This window comes from Gopherus evgoodei, chromosome 3 (genome assembly GCF_007399415.2).
Source record: "Gopherus evgoodei ecotype Sinaloan lineage chromosome 3, rGopEvg1_v1.p, whole genome shotgun sequence".
NCBI classification, from domain to species: Eukaryota; Metazoa; Chordata; order Testudines; family Testudinidae; genus Gopherus; species Gopherus evgoodei.
The window spans coordinates 8111159-8130331 of record NC_044324.1 but is presented as its reverse complement, the minus strand read 5'-3'; the positions used below and the strand labels follow the sequence as shown (position 1 = coordinate 8130331).

The window sequence follows — 19173 nt, the reverse complement described above, 5'->3', positions numbered from 1 at the left end:
CATATGTATGAGTAGGACTGACAGTGTAATCAACAGTCCCTGTCTATGCTGTATTCTGATAATTCAGAGATCAAAGGAAATCCTAGCACTTAAATGAATTGTAAACATAGGATATCTCTGTATTCATCTCTCTTTGAAATGTACAGCAAATAATCTGTGAATGGTGGAAGAACAAGCAAATTGTCTTACTTAATTCTATAGCTAAGTACTGGTGATGGACCTCCTTCAAAGTCATCCTAATTACCTTTTGTTCCCAGAGGAACTCCCAACTTGTCAAAGACAACATGAAATTGTATAAAAGATCCTTGGGTCCTGATTCTGTCATCTCAGATCTGCCTGAGGCTTCATTCAGGGGAAGCTTAGGCCATAAGGACTGAGATTCCAGTCCTAAACTGGAACACCCTGCAGTGACATTGGACTGTAACCTATGAACAATTTCTGAAAGAACTCTTTGCAGGTACCAAGCTCACCATCACTATGAATCTGAATCTTAAGAACTGAACGCATGTCTGTATGTATATTGATCTTTTAACCATACTCTCTCTCTCTTGTTTTTTAATAAATTTTAGTTTAGTTAATAAGAATTGGCTGTTGCATGTATTTGGGTAAGATCTGGACTATTCAATAACCTGGAAGATAATGTGTCTAGTCCCTTGGGATTGGTAGAAACTTTTCTTCTATATGATGAAATAAGATTTTCAGGAATCATCATATTTGACATGGGTTCCTGGGTGGAGGCCTGAGTCTGGATCACTTTAAGGGGAACTGTGTTGTTTGGACTTTTGAGTAACCAGTAAGGTCATAAAGCAGCTGGCTTGGTGAGCATTGGAATCTCCACCTGCTTTATGGGGATTGTCTGCCCCCATTCTTTGCAGTTCACCCTAATTGAGTGATCATAGCTGGCCCCCACTGGGACACCCCAGGCACAGCTACAGTCTCCCACAGGGGAGCCCCATCACTTGGCACGTTAGAAATGAAGGCTGGAGAAAGACCTAGCAGGGCCTGTCCTGCATCATTGTGGGTCTCACAGGGCTTGTCCATGCTTGATTAACTCCCTTCCTTGGTTCCCCTTAGCTTTGAATTGATCTCAACACCTTGCCACTCCTCTTGCTCCCTATCTCGGTTTTGATGGGAGCTCTGTCGCCACTTCTGAAGGCTCCTGGTGATATTAGCTGCAGAATGGTACTGGCTTCATCTCTGCTCCCTGGGGACAGGGCTGGCAGGGGAGGAAACCCATGAGTCTGAGGAGGGAAAGAGTCTCACCTGGGAGGTGACATGAAGGAGATGGGGAGTGCCCAGCTGCTCAGGAAGAGATGAATGCAATGGTGGTGGGAGGAGGAGAGGAGCCCTGGGGAGATAAATGGGGGTTATGGCAAATGCATACCAAGGAGGAAGCATAGGGGGCACAGGAGCTCCCCATGAGGGACATGGGGGCAGGGTCCCCAGGGAATGCCATGGACAGTGATGTGAGCCCAGATGCTGTCTGGGGTGGGAGCTGCCTGTGATGCTGAAGTGACTGGGACAAAAGCTGACCCACAAAGGCCTGATACTGTGGGGCACTGAATTCCCACTGAAGTTAATAGGGCTAAGGGGCCAAGCGAGACAGTTCAGTCTGGAGACCGCCCCTTGTCACTGCTTCCAGGCTTTTGAGTGTAGAGACTTCAACCTGCTTAGTCCTGTGGCCAAACATACTGGAAAATTCATGCCAACATTTGGAAATGTATTTATCAGAGTTCACAAGAGAAAAGGTATCAGAACAAGATACAAGTATTTTTGGAATCACAACTGAGTGGTTATCCAGACCAAACATAATCAGAACCTATCCAGTCCCTTTCTCAGAGAGAGATATTGGTTAGAATCTTTTGATTTTGTTGGACAATCCTTGGTGGGAAAGAAAGGGCTAGGTCTGCTGTCCAGTTCTGAGTTACGGACTTTCCCTGCTTTGACAAAACAAACAGACACAGGGAAAGGGTGCCAGCAGGAACCAAAGTCTCACAGCCCGGGTGGTGGTGGAGAGTTAGCTAGAGCTGGTGGAGGTGGTGCTGCCATCTGGGTCCCCTTCTCTGGTCAGGACATCATCGGGTCAGGATGGCAAAGGCCCAAGAGTGTCATAGTCGATGCGAGGTCCTAGGAGATGGTGAGGATGGTAGCCATAATGGTAAAGGTCCCTCTTGAATCCACCTATTTTGCAGCCAGGCAGCTAGCTTGATAGTCACCACAAAGGTTTTTTAAGGACCCCCAAAAGGCAATAATGAGTGGAATAGCCCATCCCCTCATTACTGTGCTCACCAGTTAAGCCTAATTTCTGACACACCAGTTTTGGTCCACTGATTTCCAGTCCTGCACATCTCTTGTTTAGCACATGTGCTTTTAACACACTCCTGGGGCAATCTCAGTTGACCTTTTGGTTTGCACTGATCCAGTTTGTTGTCTCCTTTTGCCCCATTTCCCATTAATGTTGGATATTGGCGATGGGACTAGTTTATAACTTTCCCACAGTTGAGCTCACAATTGGGGTAGAATTATAAGGCCCCAGTTATTACAACAGACCCTGAATGGTGCCGCTGTAGTGGGGGTGGGGGAGTCCCCAGTCAGTGACCCCAGACGTATACCCGATTGGTGACCCTGCAATGGGGGGTATGTGGAGGATGGATTGGTGACTCTGTGGTAGGGTCTGGCATCAGCCCGCCAGCTAGCTGTGTCTAACTGTCCCCTCCCATCTCTGTCCCCCTCAGGTCTTCACACGCTATGGCAAGTGCTACACATTCAACTCTGGACAGGATGGGAAGCCCCGGCGCATCACCATGAAGGGTGGCACCGGCAATGGCCTGGAGATCATGCTGGACATTCAACAAGACGAGTACCTGCCTGTCTGGGGGGAAACAGGTAACAGGACCAGGAGCAGCACTGGCTGGAGCAGCTGTGTCTGCAAATCCCTCCTTACCCCATGCAGAGATGGGCACCTCTGCTTCCACACCTAGAGCACTTTGCCACAGCCCAATGGCGAGCCATCTCCACTCCCTTGATACCTGTCCATTCAACCTTACTCTGTCAACGCCTCCCCGTCTCTGTCTCCTGCACAAGCTGCATTTCCATGACAGCTCTTCATGGCTTGTTGTTCATAGTGCGTGAGAGGCCTGGCCTGGTTTGGGAGGCCCAGCTTGGCACAGCAGTGTCCAGCTGAAGACTCTGAGCACCACCACAGTAGCAATACTAATGCCTGGGGAAGAGGGTCAGACAGGCCTGGAGAAGGGACAGGCACAGTCACTTGGAGCTGCTTGCAGCCAGTTCCCGTGAAGTCCCATGCGAAGTCTGCCTGGAGCAGGGCCCTTACCATGCCCTGTCTCCAGCAGTCCCAACCCCCATGACCCTATCCCTTGGCTCTCATCTTCTCAGGTCCTCCCATTTTTCTTGCTGTCAATCTATTTTTCTCCTCCTTTTTCTTACCTCTATTATTTGCCATGGCAACTGCCTGCCAGTTTAAATTAAGTAGCACTTGTCTATAAATAGTTCCACCCACTTGCCTGCTGCTCTCCCAGGGCCATGAAGTGGGAGGGTGGTGGGGAAGACAAGAACAGAACAGAGGGGCTAGGAGAGAGGGAAAGCAGACAGAAGGAAGGAAGGAATGTGGGCGGGAGGGTGGCACATGCAATAAACCTAAGGAGCCCCAGCCCTTACCCCCACTTCCTGTATGGTGCAGTAAGCGGGTGGGGAAGGGAGGGGCATATAGAGCAGGGCTGGGGTTGTGGACTAGTGGAGAGTGAACAGGCACTGAATTCTTCCCCAAGACAGACACTGAAGAGATTGTCATGTAGGTGATAGACACACACACACACACACACACACACACACACACACACACACACACACACTGCAAAGCTGGGTGGAGGAGGGAGTATGTCTGAGAACAGCCCCAAACCTGAGCAGATCTGGCCACACGCTTGTGGAGATGGGCATGACCAGCTGCCCTGTCAGTGAAACGTTCACCCCTTCACACCTTCTCAGCATCCTTCCAGAACAGTTACATAGACAGCTGGGCAGGAGGGACTTGCCCAGACAGAAACCCGCCTCTGCCATCTGTTGCTTCCAACCCCCCTGGGGAAGGTAGGATGAGCGTGAAAGTGGTACACCAGGTGTCAGAACTCCTGGGTTGTGTTCCCAGATCTGAGAGGCAGGGTGCTTTGAGTCTAGAGGCTAGAGTAGGAGACTGGGAGTCAGGACTCCTAGGTTCTGTTCTCACCTCTATCATCTTGGTTGAGTCACTCCCCCTCTCTGTGGTGTTTCCCCGTCTATAAAATGGGATGAATAATACCCACTTCCCAGGGTGGTCTGAGTCTCTGTTCATTAATGGTTTCAAGGTAGTTTGAGGTCCCTGTTTGAAAAGCACCAAGAATGGGCCAGTTCTGCTCTCACACTGGTGTAAATCAGGAGTAACCCCACTGAAGCCTGTGGAGCTAGCTCAGAGTATATTCAGTGTTAAAAGGGGAATCCTGACTTTGTTCACCCATGCAGGGAAACAAGAGGGTCTGGCTCACCCTGACCTAGGGGTGCCGTTCTCACCTGTGCAAAGTGACTGCGAGATGTGACCAAACGAGATCCCTCCCCTCACTCACACCACACTGTGTGTCACATGCCTGCGTTGCACAGCTGTAGATGGCAACAAGGTGACAGCTGTGCGGAATTGGACCCCTCATCCTGGGAACTTCTGGTGCCCTCTGAGACTGTCCCATGGCTCTCTACTTGTCTAGGCCTGAAAGGGCTCTTCACACTGGCAGGGACAGGGTTAATTCTGCACCAGGCTCCATTACAGACAGGACAACCTCTCTGAAGCTAGGCCCTGAGGGAGAACAGAATAGCTGTATGTATCCTGCAGATACAAAATGGGCTCCAGGGAGTTCTCACCCCAGGATGCCTGGGTTCCCCAGCTCGCTCAGATCCTCAGCTCCCACTTTTCTCTTTGTTGCAGATGAGACCTCGTTTGAAGCTGGGATAAAAGTGCAGATTCACAGCCAGGATGAACCTCCCTTAATTGACCAGCTGGGCTTTGGGGTAGCGCCTGGATTCCAGACCTTTGTGTCCTGCCAGGAGCAGCGGGTGAGAGGCAGGGAGAGCACTGGGCTGGGCATTCTGTGCTGGCAGCCCCTGAGCTGCCTCTGCCTGACACAGACAGAGAAGAAACACTAAGCGGGGGGAAGGGGTGGATGCAGCATTCCAGGAGCCTGGAGGGTTAAGTGGGGGGATATGATAATAGTCTATAAAATCCTGAATGATGTGGAGAAAGTGAATAAGGAAATGTTATTTATCCTTTTGCATAACACATGAACCAGGGTCACCTAATGAAATTAATAGGCAGCAGGTTTAAACCAAACAAAAGGAAGTATTTCTACCCATGACACACAGTCAGCTTGTGGAACTCACTGCCATGGGATGTTGTGAAGGTCAAAACTATAACTGGGTTCGAAAAAGAATTAGATAAGTTCCTGGGGGATAGGTCCATCAATGACAATTATCCAGGATGGTCATACTTTGTGTCCCGAAGCCTCTGACTGCCAGATGCTGGGACTGAATGACAGGGGATGGATCACTGGATTATGGCCTTGTTCCCTCTGAAACTTCTGGCATTGGCCACTGTCAGAAGACACGATTCTGGGCCAGATGGACCATAGGACTGACCCAGTCTGGCCCTTCTTATGTCATTGCACTTCATGACAATTGTAACAAACAATCATGAACCAAATCAGCTGGGAGGAAGAATTTAATCAGAAAAGCATGAAGGATAATTGGGAATTGTTTAACAGCACTTCCACTAGATACCCCAAAAACCACCATCTCACTCTCAAGGAAGAAGGCTGTATTATTAAAAAAAGACCTGGTTTAGTGGGGAAGCAAAGCCAGCTATGAAAAAGTTAAAAATAATATATAACAAAGGGGAAGTTGATATTAATACAAATCAGATGCTAGAAATTGTAGAAAATTGATAAGAAAAACAAAGGGTCACAAGGAGAAAACTGTGGCCAGCAGAGTTAAGGAAAATAAGGAGCTTTTAAAAAATATTAGGAACAAAAAGAATCCTAACAATAGTATAGTCCATTATTAGATGGAAATGGTAGAATTATCAATAATAATGCAGAAAAGGCAGAAGTGTTCAATAAATGTTTCTGTTGTGTATTTGGGAAAAAACATGAAATAATCGTGTCAGATGATAACACTCCTTCCATTCCACTGATATCTCAGGAGGATGTTAAACAGCAGCTACTAAAATTAGACATTTTTAAATCTGTAGAATGGGGAAAGTGAGCCTGCACAGGGGCTTGCGGGGCCTAGTTAATCAATACTCTGAATTGTCAGCTTGCTCCTCTGGTGGCCTGATCGGTTCCTGGTCCACCTTGGTGCTCAACAAGAGCCTTCTGGAAGCATTCCCTGGGGAGTGAAGGGGTGGGGCTCCTGTTCTCATTCCTCCCTGCTCTGCCCCAGCTGATCTACCTTCCCCCGCCCTGGGGTAACTGCCAGTCCATAACCAGAGACTCTGAGTTCTACGACACCTACAGCATCGCGGCCTGTCGCATTGACTGTGAGACCCGCTACCTGGTGGAGAACTGCAACTGCCGCATGGTGCACATGCGAGGTGAGCCCAAATGGGGACAGGGACAGCCCAAACCAGCCCCAGCTAGGACACTCCCTGTGCAGCTCAGAGCATTTCCCTGCCACCCCAGATAAGACCAATGGGCCCATCTAGCCCAGTATCCCCCCAGTGCCTCCCTGCCACCCCAGATCAGACCAATGGGCCTATCTAGCCCAGTATCCCCCCAATGCCTCCCTGCCACCCCAGATCAGACCAATGGGCCCATCTAGCCCAGTATCCCCCCAATGCCTCCCTGCCACCCCAGATCAGACCTAGGGGCCCATCTAACCCAGTATCCCCCCAATGCCTCCCTTCCACTCCAGATCAGACCTAGGGGCCCATCTAACCCAGTATCCCCCCAATGCCTCCCTTCCACCCCAGATCAGACCCATGGGCCCATCTAGCCCAGTATCCCCCCAATGCTTCCCTGCCACCCCAGATCAGACCCATGGGCCAGTCTAGCCCAGTATCCCCCCAATGCCTCCCTGCCACCCCAGATCAGACCAAGGGACCCATCTAGCCCAGTATCCCCCCAATGCCTCCCTGCCACCCCAGATCAGACCAATGGGCCCATCTAGCCCAGTATCCCCCCAATGCCTCCCTGCCACCCCAGATCAGACCAAGGGGCCCATCTAGCCCAGTATCCCCCCAATGCCTCTCTTCCACCCCAGATCAGACCCATGGGCCCATCTAGCCCAGTATCCTCCCAATGCCTCCCTGCCACCCCAGATCAGACCAAGGGGCCCATCTAGCCCAGTATCCCCCCAATGCCTCCCTTCCACCCCAGATCAGACCAATGGGACCATCTAGCCCAGTATCCCCCCAGTGCCTCCCTGCCACCCCAGATCAGACCAAGGGACCCATCTAGCCCAGTATCCCCCCAATGCCTCCCTGCCACCCCAGATCAGACCAAGGGACCCATCTAGCCAAGTATCCCCCCAATGCCTCCCTTCCACCCAGATCAGACCAAGGGGCCCATCTATCCCAGTATCCCCCCAATGCCTCCCTGCCCTAGATCAGACCAATGGGCCCATCTAGCCCAGTATCCTCCCCGTGCCTCTCTGCCACCCCAGATCAGATCAATGGACCCATCTAGCCCAGTTTCCTCCCCGTGCCTCCCTGCCCCAGATCAGACCAATGGGCCCATCTAGCCCAGTATCCTCCCAGTGCCTCTCTGCCATCCCAGATCAGACCAATGGGGCCATCTAGCCCAGTATCCCCCCAGTGCCCCCCTGCCACTCCAGATCAGACCAATGGGCCCATCTAACCCAGTAACCCCCCAATGCCTCCCTTCCACCCCAGATCAGACCCATGGGCCCATCTAGCCCAGTATCCCCCCAATGCTTCCCTGCCACACCAGATCAGACCCATGGGCCAGTCTAGCCCAGTTTCCCCTAATGCCTCCCTGCCACCCCAGATCAGACCAAGGGACCCATCTAGCCCAGTATCCCCCCAATACCTCCCTGCCACCCCAAATCAGACCAATGGGCCCATCTAGCCCTGTATCCTCCCAGTGCCCCCCTGCCCCAGATCAGACCAATGGGCCCATCTAGCCCAGTATCCCCCCAATGCCTCCCTGCCCCAGATCAGACCAATGGACCCATCTAGCCCGGTATCCCCCCCAATGCCTCCCTGCCACCCCAGATCAGACCAATGGGCCCATCTAACCCAGTATCCCCCTAATGCCTCCCTGCCCCAGATCAGACCAATGGACCCATCTAACCCAGTAACCCTCCACTTCATTCTTGCCGTGGATCAGCCCAAGGGTTCATTTCAATAGGTATCCCACTGCCCACACACTGTTAATAGATCTAGTCCATGATCTTACTTCTTGTAACAGAGACGACCAATGACCCATCTAGTCCAGAGCCCCCCTCCCCCTCCCTTTGCTCCAGGATTCCTGCCCCAACAGGACACTGCTCTGTCATGTTCCATGCCCTGCTTTGAGGCAAACAATACCTGATGGTGAACAGCACCTCACAATGCATGAGCTGAGACCCACTGCTCTCAGAGCACAGCCTTTGCAATTAATGAAGCCCTGGCCTGAGTCTAATGCAGCCCCCCTCCCCTAAATCCCAGCTCTTCTGGCACTTCCAGCACAGCTCCGTGGCTCCAGGCTGGATTCCAATTTAATCCCCCAAATTCCTCTCAATTCTCAGCCTATCAAGAAATATATCCAGGCAGTGCGGGAGCCAGGATACCGTGGGAGATGGGCAGACACGTGGGCTCTGGCAGTGGAGTTGGGGGTTAAACTTACTCCTCTGGGGTGTGCAAGCAGGTAATGCTGGGTCCCCAGAGTGCCCCTGAAGGTACCTCTCCAGTGGGTTTGGAGGTCTCCATGGAGGGTTCTGGCTCTGGAGCATGCTGCTCACCGACCCCTCACCAAGCCCATCTGTGAAGATCAGACCAGACAGTGCATTTGAATGGCAGCTACTGCACTACCAAGATTGGGGAGGCCCAGTATTTGTCTAAGATCCAAGGCCGGCTTGGAGGAAATAAATCCTGAGGCAGGCATGTGCTGCTGCGGGCAGGTGGGGGGACCAGGCAGCAGTCTCCCCGGGGGATGTGGATTGAACCTTCTACTCTGTTCCTCCATCGCTGGGAGTCACTTCCCCTCTCATGGAACTAGCCCTTTATCCTGAGGGCTTTAGCACTGGTCTTACACTGATGGGACTAGTCACTTGCTAACAGGCCACAGCAAGTAAGGCATGGAAATTAACATACAAAATCACAGACCCTACATTATTCTGGCTGATTGCTTTCTCTGGCAGGGATTCTGTACACAGTCAGGTAAGGGGTTAAAGTCAAGACTGTCTGTTTGCTCAGGATCCTGATGGGACGGTAGGGGGAGGGTTTTGAGATCACTGAGAGGTTTCCTGGTCCAGGGCGGGCGGGGGATAGGTGCAGGATAGGAAACAACACACAGATTCAAGGAGCAGCAAAATAAATACTCAGGATAAGATTGCTGGTCTAGCTGTTGCTGTACCCCTCTCCTCCACACCCATGCTGGACCAGGGCAATGGCTCATCTAGCTCACTATTCTCCCTCCACACACACCCATCCATACCAAACCAGACCAGTGGCCTGTGTAGTCCAGTTTCTCCCCCTCCTTGGTTGGCTCAGATGAATGGCTTGTGTAGTCTGGTGTCATTTACCCACTCCCACTCCCACACCCACTGGATCAGCCTCTTCACCTTAAATCCAGCCCTAGCACAGAGGTTCGACTGAAATTTTGCTCTTCTGTCTCCCTGCAGGCGACGCCCCCTATTGCACCCCCGAGCAGTACAAGGAGTGCGCGGACCCAGCCTTGGGTGAGACTGCCTTGCCCCTCTCTCCCTTTGCAGGTTTGGCCACTGGCCCAGAGTGGGGCACTGGGGCCCTCTCCATTCCAAGAGGACAGGGCTCTCGCTGTGCCACGCATATTAAGGGGCGAGGAGAGCACCCAGCAGCAGTGGGGTGTGTGAAGGAAGGTCCCTATCCCTACTGTAACTCATACCTCATTCCAGTTTCTAAGGAGAAGGCCAGCAACCCCAGGCAGGTTCCCTAGACATCAGGAAGGGGTGTAGCACCAAAGGACTCTATCTGCCTCTGAATCAGGCCCTTCAATCTATCTAGGCATGCATTCCACTGCCTCTGGGGTGCGGTGCCACACCTTCTACTACGGAAGCTCAGAGCCATGGTCCTGTCAGGCTCTCTGTGCATGGATGGAGCAATCTCTCTGGGGTGCAACTAGTTTTTTAGGCCCTAAAGGACAAAGAAGACCCTGGCTATATTTGAGACTTCTCCTGGGTCTTCATCTTGATGGTATCTGTGCTCCTGTGACCAGGGGTGGCTCTAGGCATTTTGCCGCCCCAAGCACGGCAGGCAGGCTGCCTTCGGTGGCTTGCCTGCGGAGAGTCCACTGATCCCACGGCTTCAGCGGACCTCCCACAGGCGTGTCTGCGAGAGGTCCTCCGAAGCCACAGGACCAGCGGACCCTCCGCAGGCGTGCCTGCGGGAGGTCCGCCAAAGCCACGGGACCAGCAGACCCTCCGCAGGCAAGCCGCCAAAGGCAGCCTGCCTGCCGCCCTTGTAGCAACCAGCAGCGTGCCCCCCACGGCTTGCCGCCCCAAGCACGTGCTTGGCGTGCTGGGGCCTGGAGCCACCCCTGCCTGTGACCATCACCAGCAGCTGTCTTCAGGGTTGAATCCTGGCCATTCACTGCTAAAAGCACAAGCTTTTACTGCTTGAACTTAGAGAGTAGCTCCATTTGCTGGCAGATGCAGGTAGACCCTTATTCTCATATATGAACCACACACTAGAGAAGAAAGACCCACACTCTGCTACTGTGGTTTATACTCCTATTGCACACCTGTCAAGGACCCTACTGCCACATCAGACTTGGCCATGGGACCTTGCCAATGGCTGGTGATGATGGAGGCTCAGCCATGGCAGGCAGCAATGGAGACATGGCTAGGCCATGCCAATGGCTGGCAATGATGGTGGCTTGGCTGCAGCAGACCCTGTCCCCCCTTGACATTAATCCTTCAGACTCCTAAGACTCTTCTGTAACATGTGATTGCGTGTGCCATATTTCTCACCTCTCTCTTCCCCTATCCCTCCCTCTGATCCCTGCACTGATTGTCCCACCCCCTTCATTTGTTTCTATTTGCATCATTTTCAGATGGTGATTTTCTTTCTCCTACTTTGATTTGGCTCTGTTAGCGCATTGTGTTTGTTTTATTTCTATTGACCTCCAAGAGCCTTAACTAGGGCAGGGGAACGGCTTACAAGTGGGAACTGGAAGGAGAGGGTCCTAGAAATTTTCCAGAAATTGTCCCCCTCTTTCTTCTCCTGTTAAGCGACTTGAGTGGCACCTTCCAGGGGTGTCTTTGAAGTCTGGGGAATGTTGAGAGACCCCTTTAGAGTATGAGCTGCTATTGTTTTATTTTGTTCTCTCTCTCCATTCCCCTCCTTTCCGCCCATCTCCCTTCACCCTTGCCACCCCCCAGATTTCCTGCTGGAGAAGGACAACGATTACTGTGTCTGTGAGATGCCTTGCAACGTCACCCGCTTTGGCAAGGAGCTGTCCATGGTGAAAATCCCCAGCAAGGCCTCAGCCAAGTACCTGGCCAAGAAATACAACAAGTCGGAGCAGTACATTGGGTAATTGGGGAGGAGGCTTGCGCCACAGCCCTGGGGGCAGAGCCAATGGAACCAAGACGCTGCACGTATTGCCAGTGCCACAAGAGTTTAATTCCCCATTGGCCCGCTGGGCACCTGCCCAGTCTCCAGATCTATGGGACGCCTGGTGCCAGTTCTTAATGCTTGGCCTCCTTTCCCTGGTCTCATGGCTTCCTGCTGATTTTGTCCATGCTGAATTTGTTTCAACGACTCCAGGCTGTCACACAGAGCCAGTCTCATCCAGTGACACTCCCATCCTCTCTTGCAGGGAGAACTTTCTGGTGCTGGATATCTTCTTTGAAGCCCTGAACTATGAGACAATTGAGCAGAAGGCGGCCTATGAGGTGGCTGGCTTGCTGGGTGAGCCATGTTTCCCCCCCATACTCAGGAGCAGGCAGGGAGCCAGGCCTTGTGGTCACTGCTGAGCAACGCTAGTTGAGTGCTTGGGGTCCATTCAGCTCCAGTGACTCCCCCAGCACTAAGCCCCAGATGCCTGTCACCTCCAGTGGGCTGTGGCTCTCCCTCCCATCTGTTGGTGATGCCTGGAGATAAGCTGAAGCAGGGAGGGCAGTCAGAGACCCTGGTTCTGCAGCAGCCCAGTGGGCATGAGCTGTGGAGTCCTCTGTGAAAGCAGGGTCTTTGGTGCTGAGTGCAGGGGAGAGGTGGAGCAGAGGGTAATTCCATGGCTCTAGGGCCAGGCACATGGTGATGTGTGCTGCGAGAGGCATCGCACACTAAGGAGCTGAGAGACACTGCACATTGGAATGTGGTAGCTGAGTCTGGATCCTGCTGCTGTGAATTGGAAAACTCTCACTGGCTTCAGTGGGACCAGGATGAGGCTCAGTGTGGGGGTTTGTGGGAGCTGTTTGTACACAGGGCTGTTGCTTCTCTTGCCGCCCCTTTGGGGACAGACTGCTGTGAGCGGCACTGGGATAAATCTGGTGCACCAGTCCCAGAACATCACATGGGATGACTGGGAGCATGATCGCCCCCAGCTCAGATGGCTGTGTGCCCACCTTCAGCATGGAACTCACGCCCCCTCGCACACCTCACCTCTGAACCTAGCCCGTGGCAGCTGGCTCAGCTCAATGATTTACCTTCCACCCCGCCCTATGCAGATGGGGGGGACCATGTGGTCTATGTCTGGCAGATAAACCAGATTTCAGTGAGTAAGAAGTAGCATTATCTGTACCAGCCCTTCCCCAAAGCTCCTGTCCTGATCTGTTTTCTCTGCAGCAGACTCCTTCCTGCAGACCCAAGTGCAGATGTCTAAGGGCTTTTTGAAAAAACTAATTGGAAAATAGCAATTGAGCCATTTAATGAGCAGATTTCATCTCAGTGCAGAGCCATTGGGGTTTGGTCTCTAGCCGGCTGAGGGAGTAGGGCTCATGGAGTGCAGAAATTATATAGGATCCCCTGGGTGCATGTGCACTGAGTCATCCAATTTGTCACTAGTAGAAGATGGTGTGAAGTCCTGACTGACAGGCCCTTGTAGGGCAGGTGGGTGAGCCAATGAGAGAAGCTTACTCACACACCTTATCCCTCTTGACTTGGCTCTTCCAAGGCTTTTTCCTCCAGAACCTCCCTGCTCCAGCTATCCCTTGCATTGGTTAGAGAAACTCTTGGGCCTTGGTACTCCAAAGATGAGGCAGATCCCCCTTGGTCTAGCTGCTGGTATAAGTCAATGGGGCAGGTCTGCATAAGACCTACGCAGAGCCTGACAGCCAGTCCCAGGCCCTTCTTAAGAGGCCAAGGGAGAGTCAGGGCTTGATTCCTAGAGCGGCTGAGGGTCAATGGGAGCTGTGAGTATTTGGCCTCTCGGTATAGCCATCCCCAAGGGCCAGGGGCTTTGCTGGCTCCATACTGAGGGGTGTTTATTGGGGACACAGAGCCAAAACCTGCAGCACAGGACCGTGGTGCTTTGGGAAAATCCTGGCATGGCTGCAGGCTCCCTGGCTTCCTGGCCTCATCCCTGGGGTTTCCTAGTGAATCTCACATTGGAAGACAGAGCCCTGGCCACTGGTGAGTCCATTCATCGCAGGGTGCAGAACCCAGGTCCTGAGCCCTTGTGGAGGGTCGCTGAGCTCGTAGATTCACCAGCCCAGCAGATCAGAGCTCACCAAGCTGCAGCCTGGGGTCAGGATCAAGGATCCTCAGAGGCCCCCAGCTTTGGCTGGTCGAGAGGTGGGAGGTGTCCGTGTCACAGGCTCATCAGAGACCACTAGAGTGACCTCAGCGGGGAGAGATCCAGCCTCTCACTACAAGTGGATGAGCCGCTATGGCAGGTGGAGCTGCTGCCTTCTCCTCTCCCTCCCTCCCTCCCTCAGTCTGGTCTCCTTTCCTCAGCTGTCCTGTCCTCCACTATATAACTGAGCCCTTGTGTGGCTGACGGCCCACCCACTCCCAGCCAGCCCACCCTGACTGCTCTCATCCCTCTCGTCTCCAGGCGACATTGGTGGGCAGATGGGGCTGTTCATTGGGGCCAGCATCCTGACCGTGCTGGAGCTGTTCGATTATGCCTATGAGGTGAGTGAAGGAGGGGTCACCAGGAACCCCACTCTGCTGTGGGGGTTAAGAACCATCCCCCATGATGCACCAAGATGCTCCCCTAAGGTCAACCCCTGTCACACTGCTTCTCCCACAGCTCCTTCCTCCCCTTCACTTCTGCATGTCACTTCACTGCCTGCTCCCTGCCTGGTCTCACGCGCCAGACCCCCTCTGCCCTCCCAGTCCCTTCCCACTCAGCATGAAATCTTCCCCCAGGCTGCTGCCAGCCTCGTGCGCCTCCTGCCAATCCCCTGGGAGCCAAATCCCTCCTGCCCATGAGAGCTGTAAGCCCCTTCATATGTTGTGGGTGAGTTTCCGATCTCAGTTACCCTGCATCCAGTGCAGAACATGGAGTCGCTCTGGATTTATCTGTGCTGTGGCTGGGAGCAGGATCTGGCCTGTGCAGTTTCCACCAGTCCCTCATCATGTGACTTACCTCAGCACTGCCCCCCTGTAACTGGTGCTTCTGATGTCCCCCGGCTCCTCAGCGCGCAGGATACTTTGGGTCACTGAGGAGACCATCCCACCCAGGAGCTGCTTTCATTTTCAGGTCATAAAGTACAAGCTGTGTCGCCGGGCCAAGTGCCAAAAGAATCACAAAAGGAACAACACAGACAAGGGCATCGCCCTGAGCATGGACGATGTGAAACGCCATGTAAGTGCCTGAACCTGCCCTTCTCTTTGTGGCCTGGGCCATGCCTCAGTTAGACTCCTCAACATCCCCACTGACCCCTACACTGCTGGGAGGGCAGCACTCTGCCCTGCAGTTCCCCCCATACCGCTCAGCGAGCCCTCTGGGGCTGGGGGTTCTATTGGAGGCTGCTGAATGCTTGTGAGAAGGGCAGACCCATATCACTGGCCAGAGCCTGCTGTAGGGTAACCAGAGACTGTGCAAGGTCCCCAAGCAGAGGGCATGCATCTCAATCCTTCCCTTTAGCATCCTTGCTGTCTGGTCTCTTCCTGCTCCTTCACCTCTGAGCTAGCAAGGAGGGCTAAGAGAGGACTGGCTGCCTTGACAACCAAAGTTAGGAACCCCCAAAGCCATAGGCTGCTGAGAAAGTGGCTTGTGGGAACAACTTTTGTGCTGTGGGGATTGCTGGGGAGCAACCTGCAGTGAAAGGACATGGCTGGGATCCACAGCAGGGAATTGAGCATGCCAGCTTAGGGCCCCATGCTCCAGTACCCACTACCCCTGTCCTCTGGGACTGCCTGGAGTGGTAGTTGGCAGCCTTTGGAGAGGGAGAGGATAGAAAACCGCCCAGGTCTTGCTAGTGTGCCAGTCACTATGGTATTTAGGCACTAGAGTTCAGTGCCGACTGGCTTGCTGAAGATAGCTGACAACTGTGGTTCTCTTGAGGCCATGACCCCAAGTCAGAAAGTTCTGACCCAGATGCACAGGTCTGCCAAGCTCCAGGGCATTGGACCTAGGGAGCTGGTTCACTTATTACAGAAGAGCCACAAACCTTGCAGCCCATCTCTAAACAGGGTCTTTGTTCACGGGAGGTGGTGTCACTCAGCCAGATATATGGAGATTTCCTGTGCTCTGGGGCTCCCTGGGCAAGGGCACTAAGTGTTTTGGGGACATCCCCTGAGCTTCCGGGCTCCTCAAATGCTGCCAGAGCCTCTGGTCTCTGTGATTACCAGAGGGCTGGACTTTTGCCTCTATCAAGGCACTGCATGATGCTGTTGCTGTATCATCTGCTCTTCTCCCTGCGCTCGGGACCTGCTGTGCTTAACTCTCCTTCCCTCATCTCGCTTGCCCCCAGAATCCCTGCGAGAGCCTAAGGGGCCACCCAGCCGGGATGACGTATGCAGCCAACATTCTACCTCACCACCCGGCCCGGGGCACGTTTGAGGACTTCACCTGCTAACTGACGTCCGGATGTACAACATACACTACCAAAGCCCTCCGGAGAGCGGCCCCTGTCCCTGGGGGGCATCCATGGAGGGGACACACCTAGGGGCCCTTGCTCCTTGCGAGTGTGGGACATTAACAAGAGTGATGGCCTCAGGTTTAGGGCCAGGTGGCAGGCGGTTGGGTTGGTTTCTGACCCTGGATACAGACTCAGCGCCAGCTGCTCCCCCACCTCCCCATAGGTTAGAGACTTTTAGACATTCTGGTCCCACCCCCCACCCCCCACCGCTCTGACTCTGCAGCCTGTGCTGGAGCTACACACGAACCGGGCTGCACCACAGGACCTGGCCTACTCCTCCTTGGCTCCTCAGTTTGTTTTTGACTAAAAAGAGAAGACTCAGCTGTTTGGCTGCAGTCACACTGGGGGAAGTAACCCCTCTCCCATGTTCCCTGTTCCTGTCCATTTACCTGGTTTCCATGTCTATCCCGCAGCTACGCATCGCACTGGAGAGAGACTTGGTGTGGGGGAGGGTTATGAGCGAGCACGGGGAGGCTTGGTCCCTGCACTCAGCTTCAGCCAGCTCTCCACAGAGCAGGGGAATCTATTCGTACTGGAGCATCACCTCCACAAAGGTGGGAGCCCCCAGGGCCTGGTGAGCCAGGGGCCCCACTGCTATGGCAGCATGTTTGCCTGGGCCCCTCTTTCAGCATTTCACCCCCAGTGTGGATGGGAGAGGCTGATGGTGAGAGCTGGATCCCAGAAGCTTCTGCTGCGTGTCCCATGTGCACTGCAGCTGATTCAGCAGCCACAGACTTGCTCTGAACTTAGTCCCCTGCCCCTGGCACTGAGTCTCTGAGCATGATGGTCCCTGGGAACCTTCCCTGGCGGTGGGTTCAGCTCAAGGGCAGATGTCCCCAGGTCTCCCCTGGCTCCTGTCCCCTCCAACATGACCACGATTGGTGTTCTGGGGACTGAGCTGGGGTAATGATGGCCCCATCTGTGAACAAGCACAGCCATCTTCCTCCCTTCACCACCACCCTCCTTCACATGCTCCACCCCCAAAGAAGTCTCCTGCCCAAACTCTCACATCTGGAACCTACACAATCCAGAGGCGTCCAGAGAGGCTGCTGTGTGTGGACAGTGCCAAAGACTGTAACTTCGGGAGGGGGAAGGGAATGAGGCCCGTATAGTAGCCATGCTGCAGGGTCAAGGAGGACTTTCCAAAAACCCTAAGAGGCCTCAGCCTCCTTTTCCGCTAAGGCAGAAGCCTCATAGCTAATAGGGCACATAAAGGGAAGAATCCCCCTCAGGCCCATAAGCCCCCACTGTTGCACAGTCCTTTCCAGATAAGTCTGCCAAGCCAGGCAGCTGGGGCTAGATGTGCTATGGGAGCACTAGGGTCAGCATGACAGGCAGAGAAAATGCTGATGGATGAAGCTTCACACTGATCGTGCTGCCACTTCCCATGCAAGTGGGATCGGGAGCCTGCCCGAGACAGCCCACACTCCAGAGCTGCACTATGGATAGTCAGACCCAGGAGTTTTCTGGGGGGAGCCATGCCTCTCTAAAAGGCACCTGTCCAGCTTTCCTAGGCCAGTCACATGTCCTCCAGGCAGGTGCTGTCCCAGGAAATGTAGGGCTTTGCATTCCCATCTGCCATGGAGTCACCTGGAAGCCAGGCATCCTCTGGAACAGCCTGATGCCAGGGAAGCCCGTGGCTCAGAGCTGGCTGGGGAAGCTGGTGCCCATGGGCTGAGCTAACTTCCCACGGAAGGAGGCTTCCAGCAGGACAGATCCTGTCCACACGACCCTGCTTGTGCCCTCAGCTCTGCCAATATCAGCTGAGCCAAGCCCTCCACCAAGCAGAACCCTCTGGGGACTCACAGACATCCACCCTTTGGAAATGACCCACAGACCCTCCCCCTGCACTTCTCCAGATGAAATTCCCAAATCACTGGCAGGTTCTGAAAATGGCAGGCCCTGGGCTTGGTTTTTCAGCAGTGTCTGTCATTCACAGCCACCCTTGGCCCTTTGTGTCCCAGAGTCTCTACTACTACTGCCCATAGGCTGGGCTGCGTGGGCGGAGCCAGCCCAGTCATAGCCCCTCCATGGGATGCTGGTACATAGAGGAGAGGCGCTGTGAGGTCAGTTTGACTTGTGTGTAACAAACCCAAACCCCTCTGCAGCCAGGCCAGGGACTCCAGAGCCAGACCTTGCCTGGGTTGCCTCCATCCTTTTGTTCCACTGTCATGGTCAGCCCCAGAATTCTCATGCCCACCCTGCACCCTCCACCATGTGACAGCTCTGCAGGGCTGACGTGCTACTTAGCTTAAAGAGTTTTTGCAATGTCATTTTTCTAATCTTTATTTACTTTATGATTATTATTATTTTACTTCCTGACCAAAATTAGGAACCGGGGTCAGGCCTTTGTATCGAGCACTCGCCCAAAGACAGACGGGTCAGCCACATCCATAGATTGTCTTATGGCTCCTTAGGGCAGTTTCATTCCTTTTATTTTTTTCTTTCTTATTTTCACTCTCACGCTCTAAAGCTTTTAAAGATGGGGCTTGGATTTGGATTTGACCTTGATGCTCACCCGTTTATCATTTTTTATTTGTCTGTTTTTACTATGTCATCCTCATTTTATATATCATATATATATGTGTGTGTGTACATATATATATATATATATATATATATGTGTGTGTGTACATATATATATATATATATATGTGTGTGTGTACATATATATATATATATATATATATATATATATATATATATATATATATATATATATATATATATATCTGTATGCGGCATATCAGTGTAGATACCCATCCAGTAGCATTTAGGCCTTGATATTGTGCCATTTTTCTGTTACTGATCTCTGAATGCCTTCAAGTGTATAAAGTGTTGAATTATCTCTGGTATCTGTACTATGTACACACATTTTCATAGGAAGCACAATAAGATGACAAATGC

The 19173-nt window shown here is 52.9% G+C and overlaps 1 protein-coding gene across 4 annotated transcripts in view; it reads left to right on the top strand.

The window, feature by feature from the left end:
- Positions 1-18820, top strand: part of ASIC1 (acid sensing ion channel subunit 1) — a 177788-nt gene extending 158968 nt beyond the window's left edge. For all 4 annotated transcript variants that reach the window (XM_030554922.1, XM_030554921.1, XM_030554923.1 and 1 more), the window contains 9 exons: positions 2736-2886; positions 4967-5094; positions 6475-6625; positions 9877-9933; positions 11614-11767; positions 12054-12145; positions 14232-14311; positions 14883-14987; positions 16099-18820. In XM_030554922.1, coding sequence (XP_030410782.1) covers positions 2736-2886; positions 4967-5094; positions 6475-6625; positions 9877-9933; positions 11614-11767; positions 12054-12145; positions 14232-14311; positions 14883-14987; positions 16099-16203 — 1023 coding nt within the window. In that variant the 3' untranslated portion in view covers positions 16204-18820. The remainder of the gene's footprint in view (positions 1-2735; positions 2887-4966; positions 5095-6474; positions 6626-9876; positions 9934-11613; positions 11768-12053; positions 12146-14231; positions 14312-14882; positions 14988-16098) is intronic.
- The last annotated feature ends 353 nt before the right edge of the window (positions 18821-19173 follow it).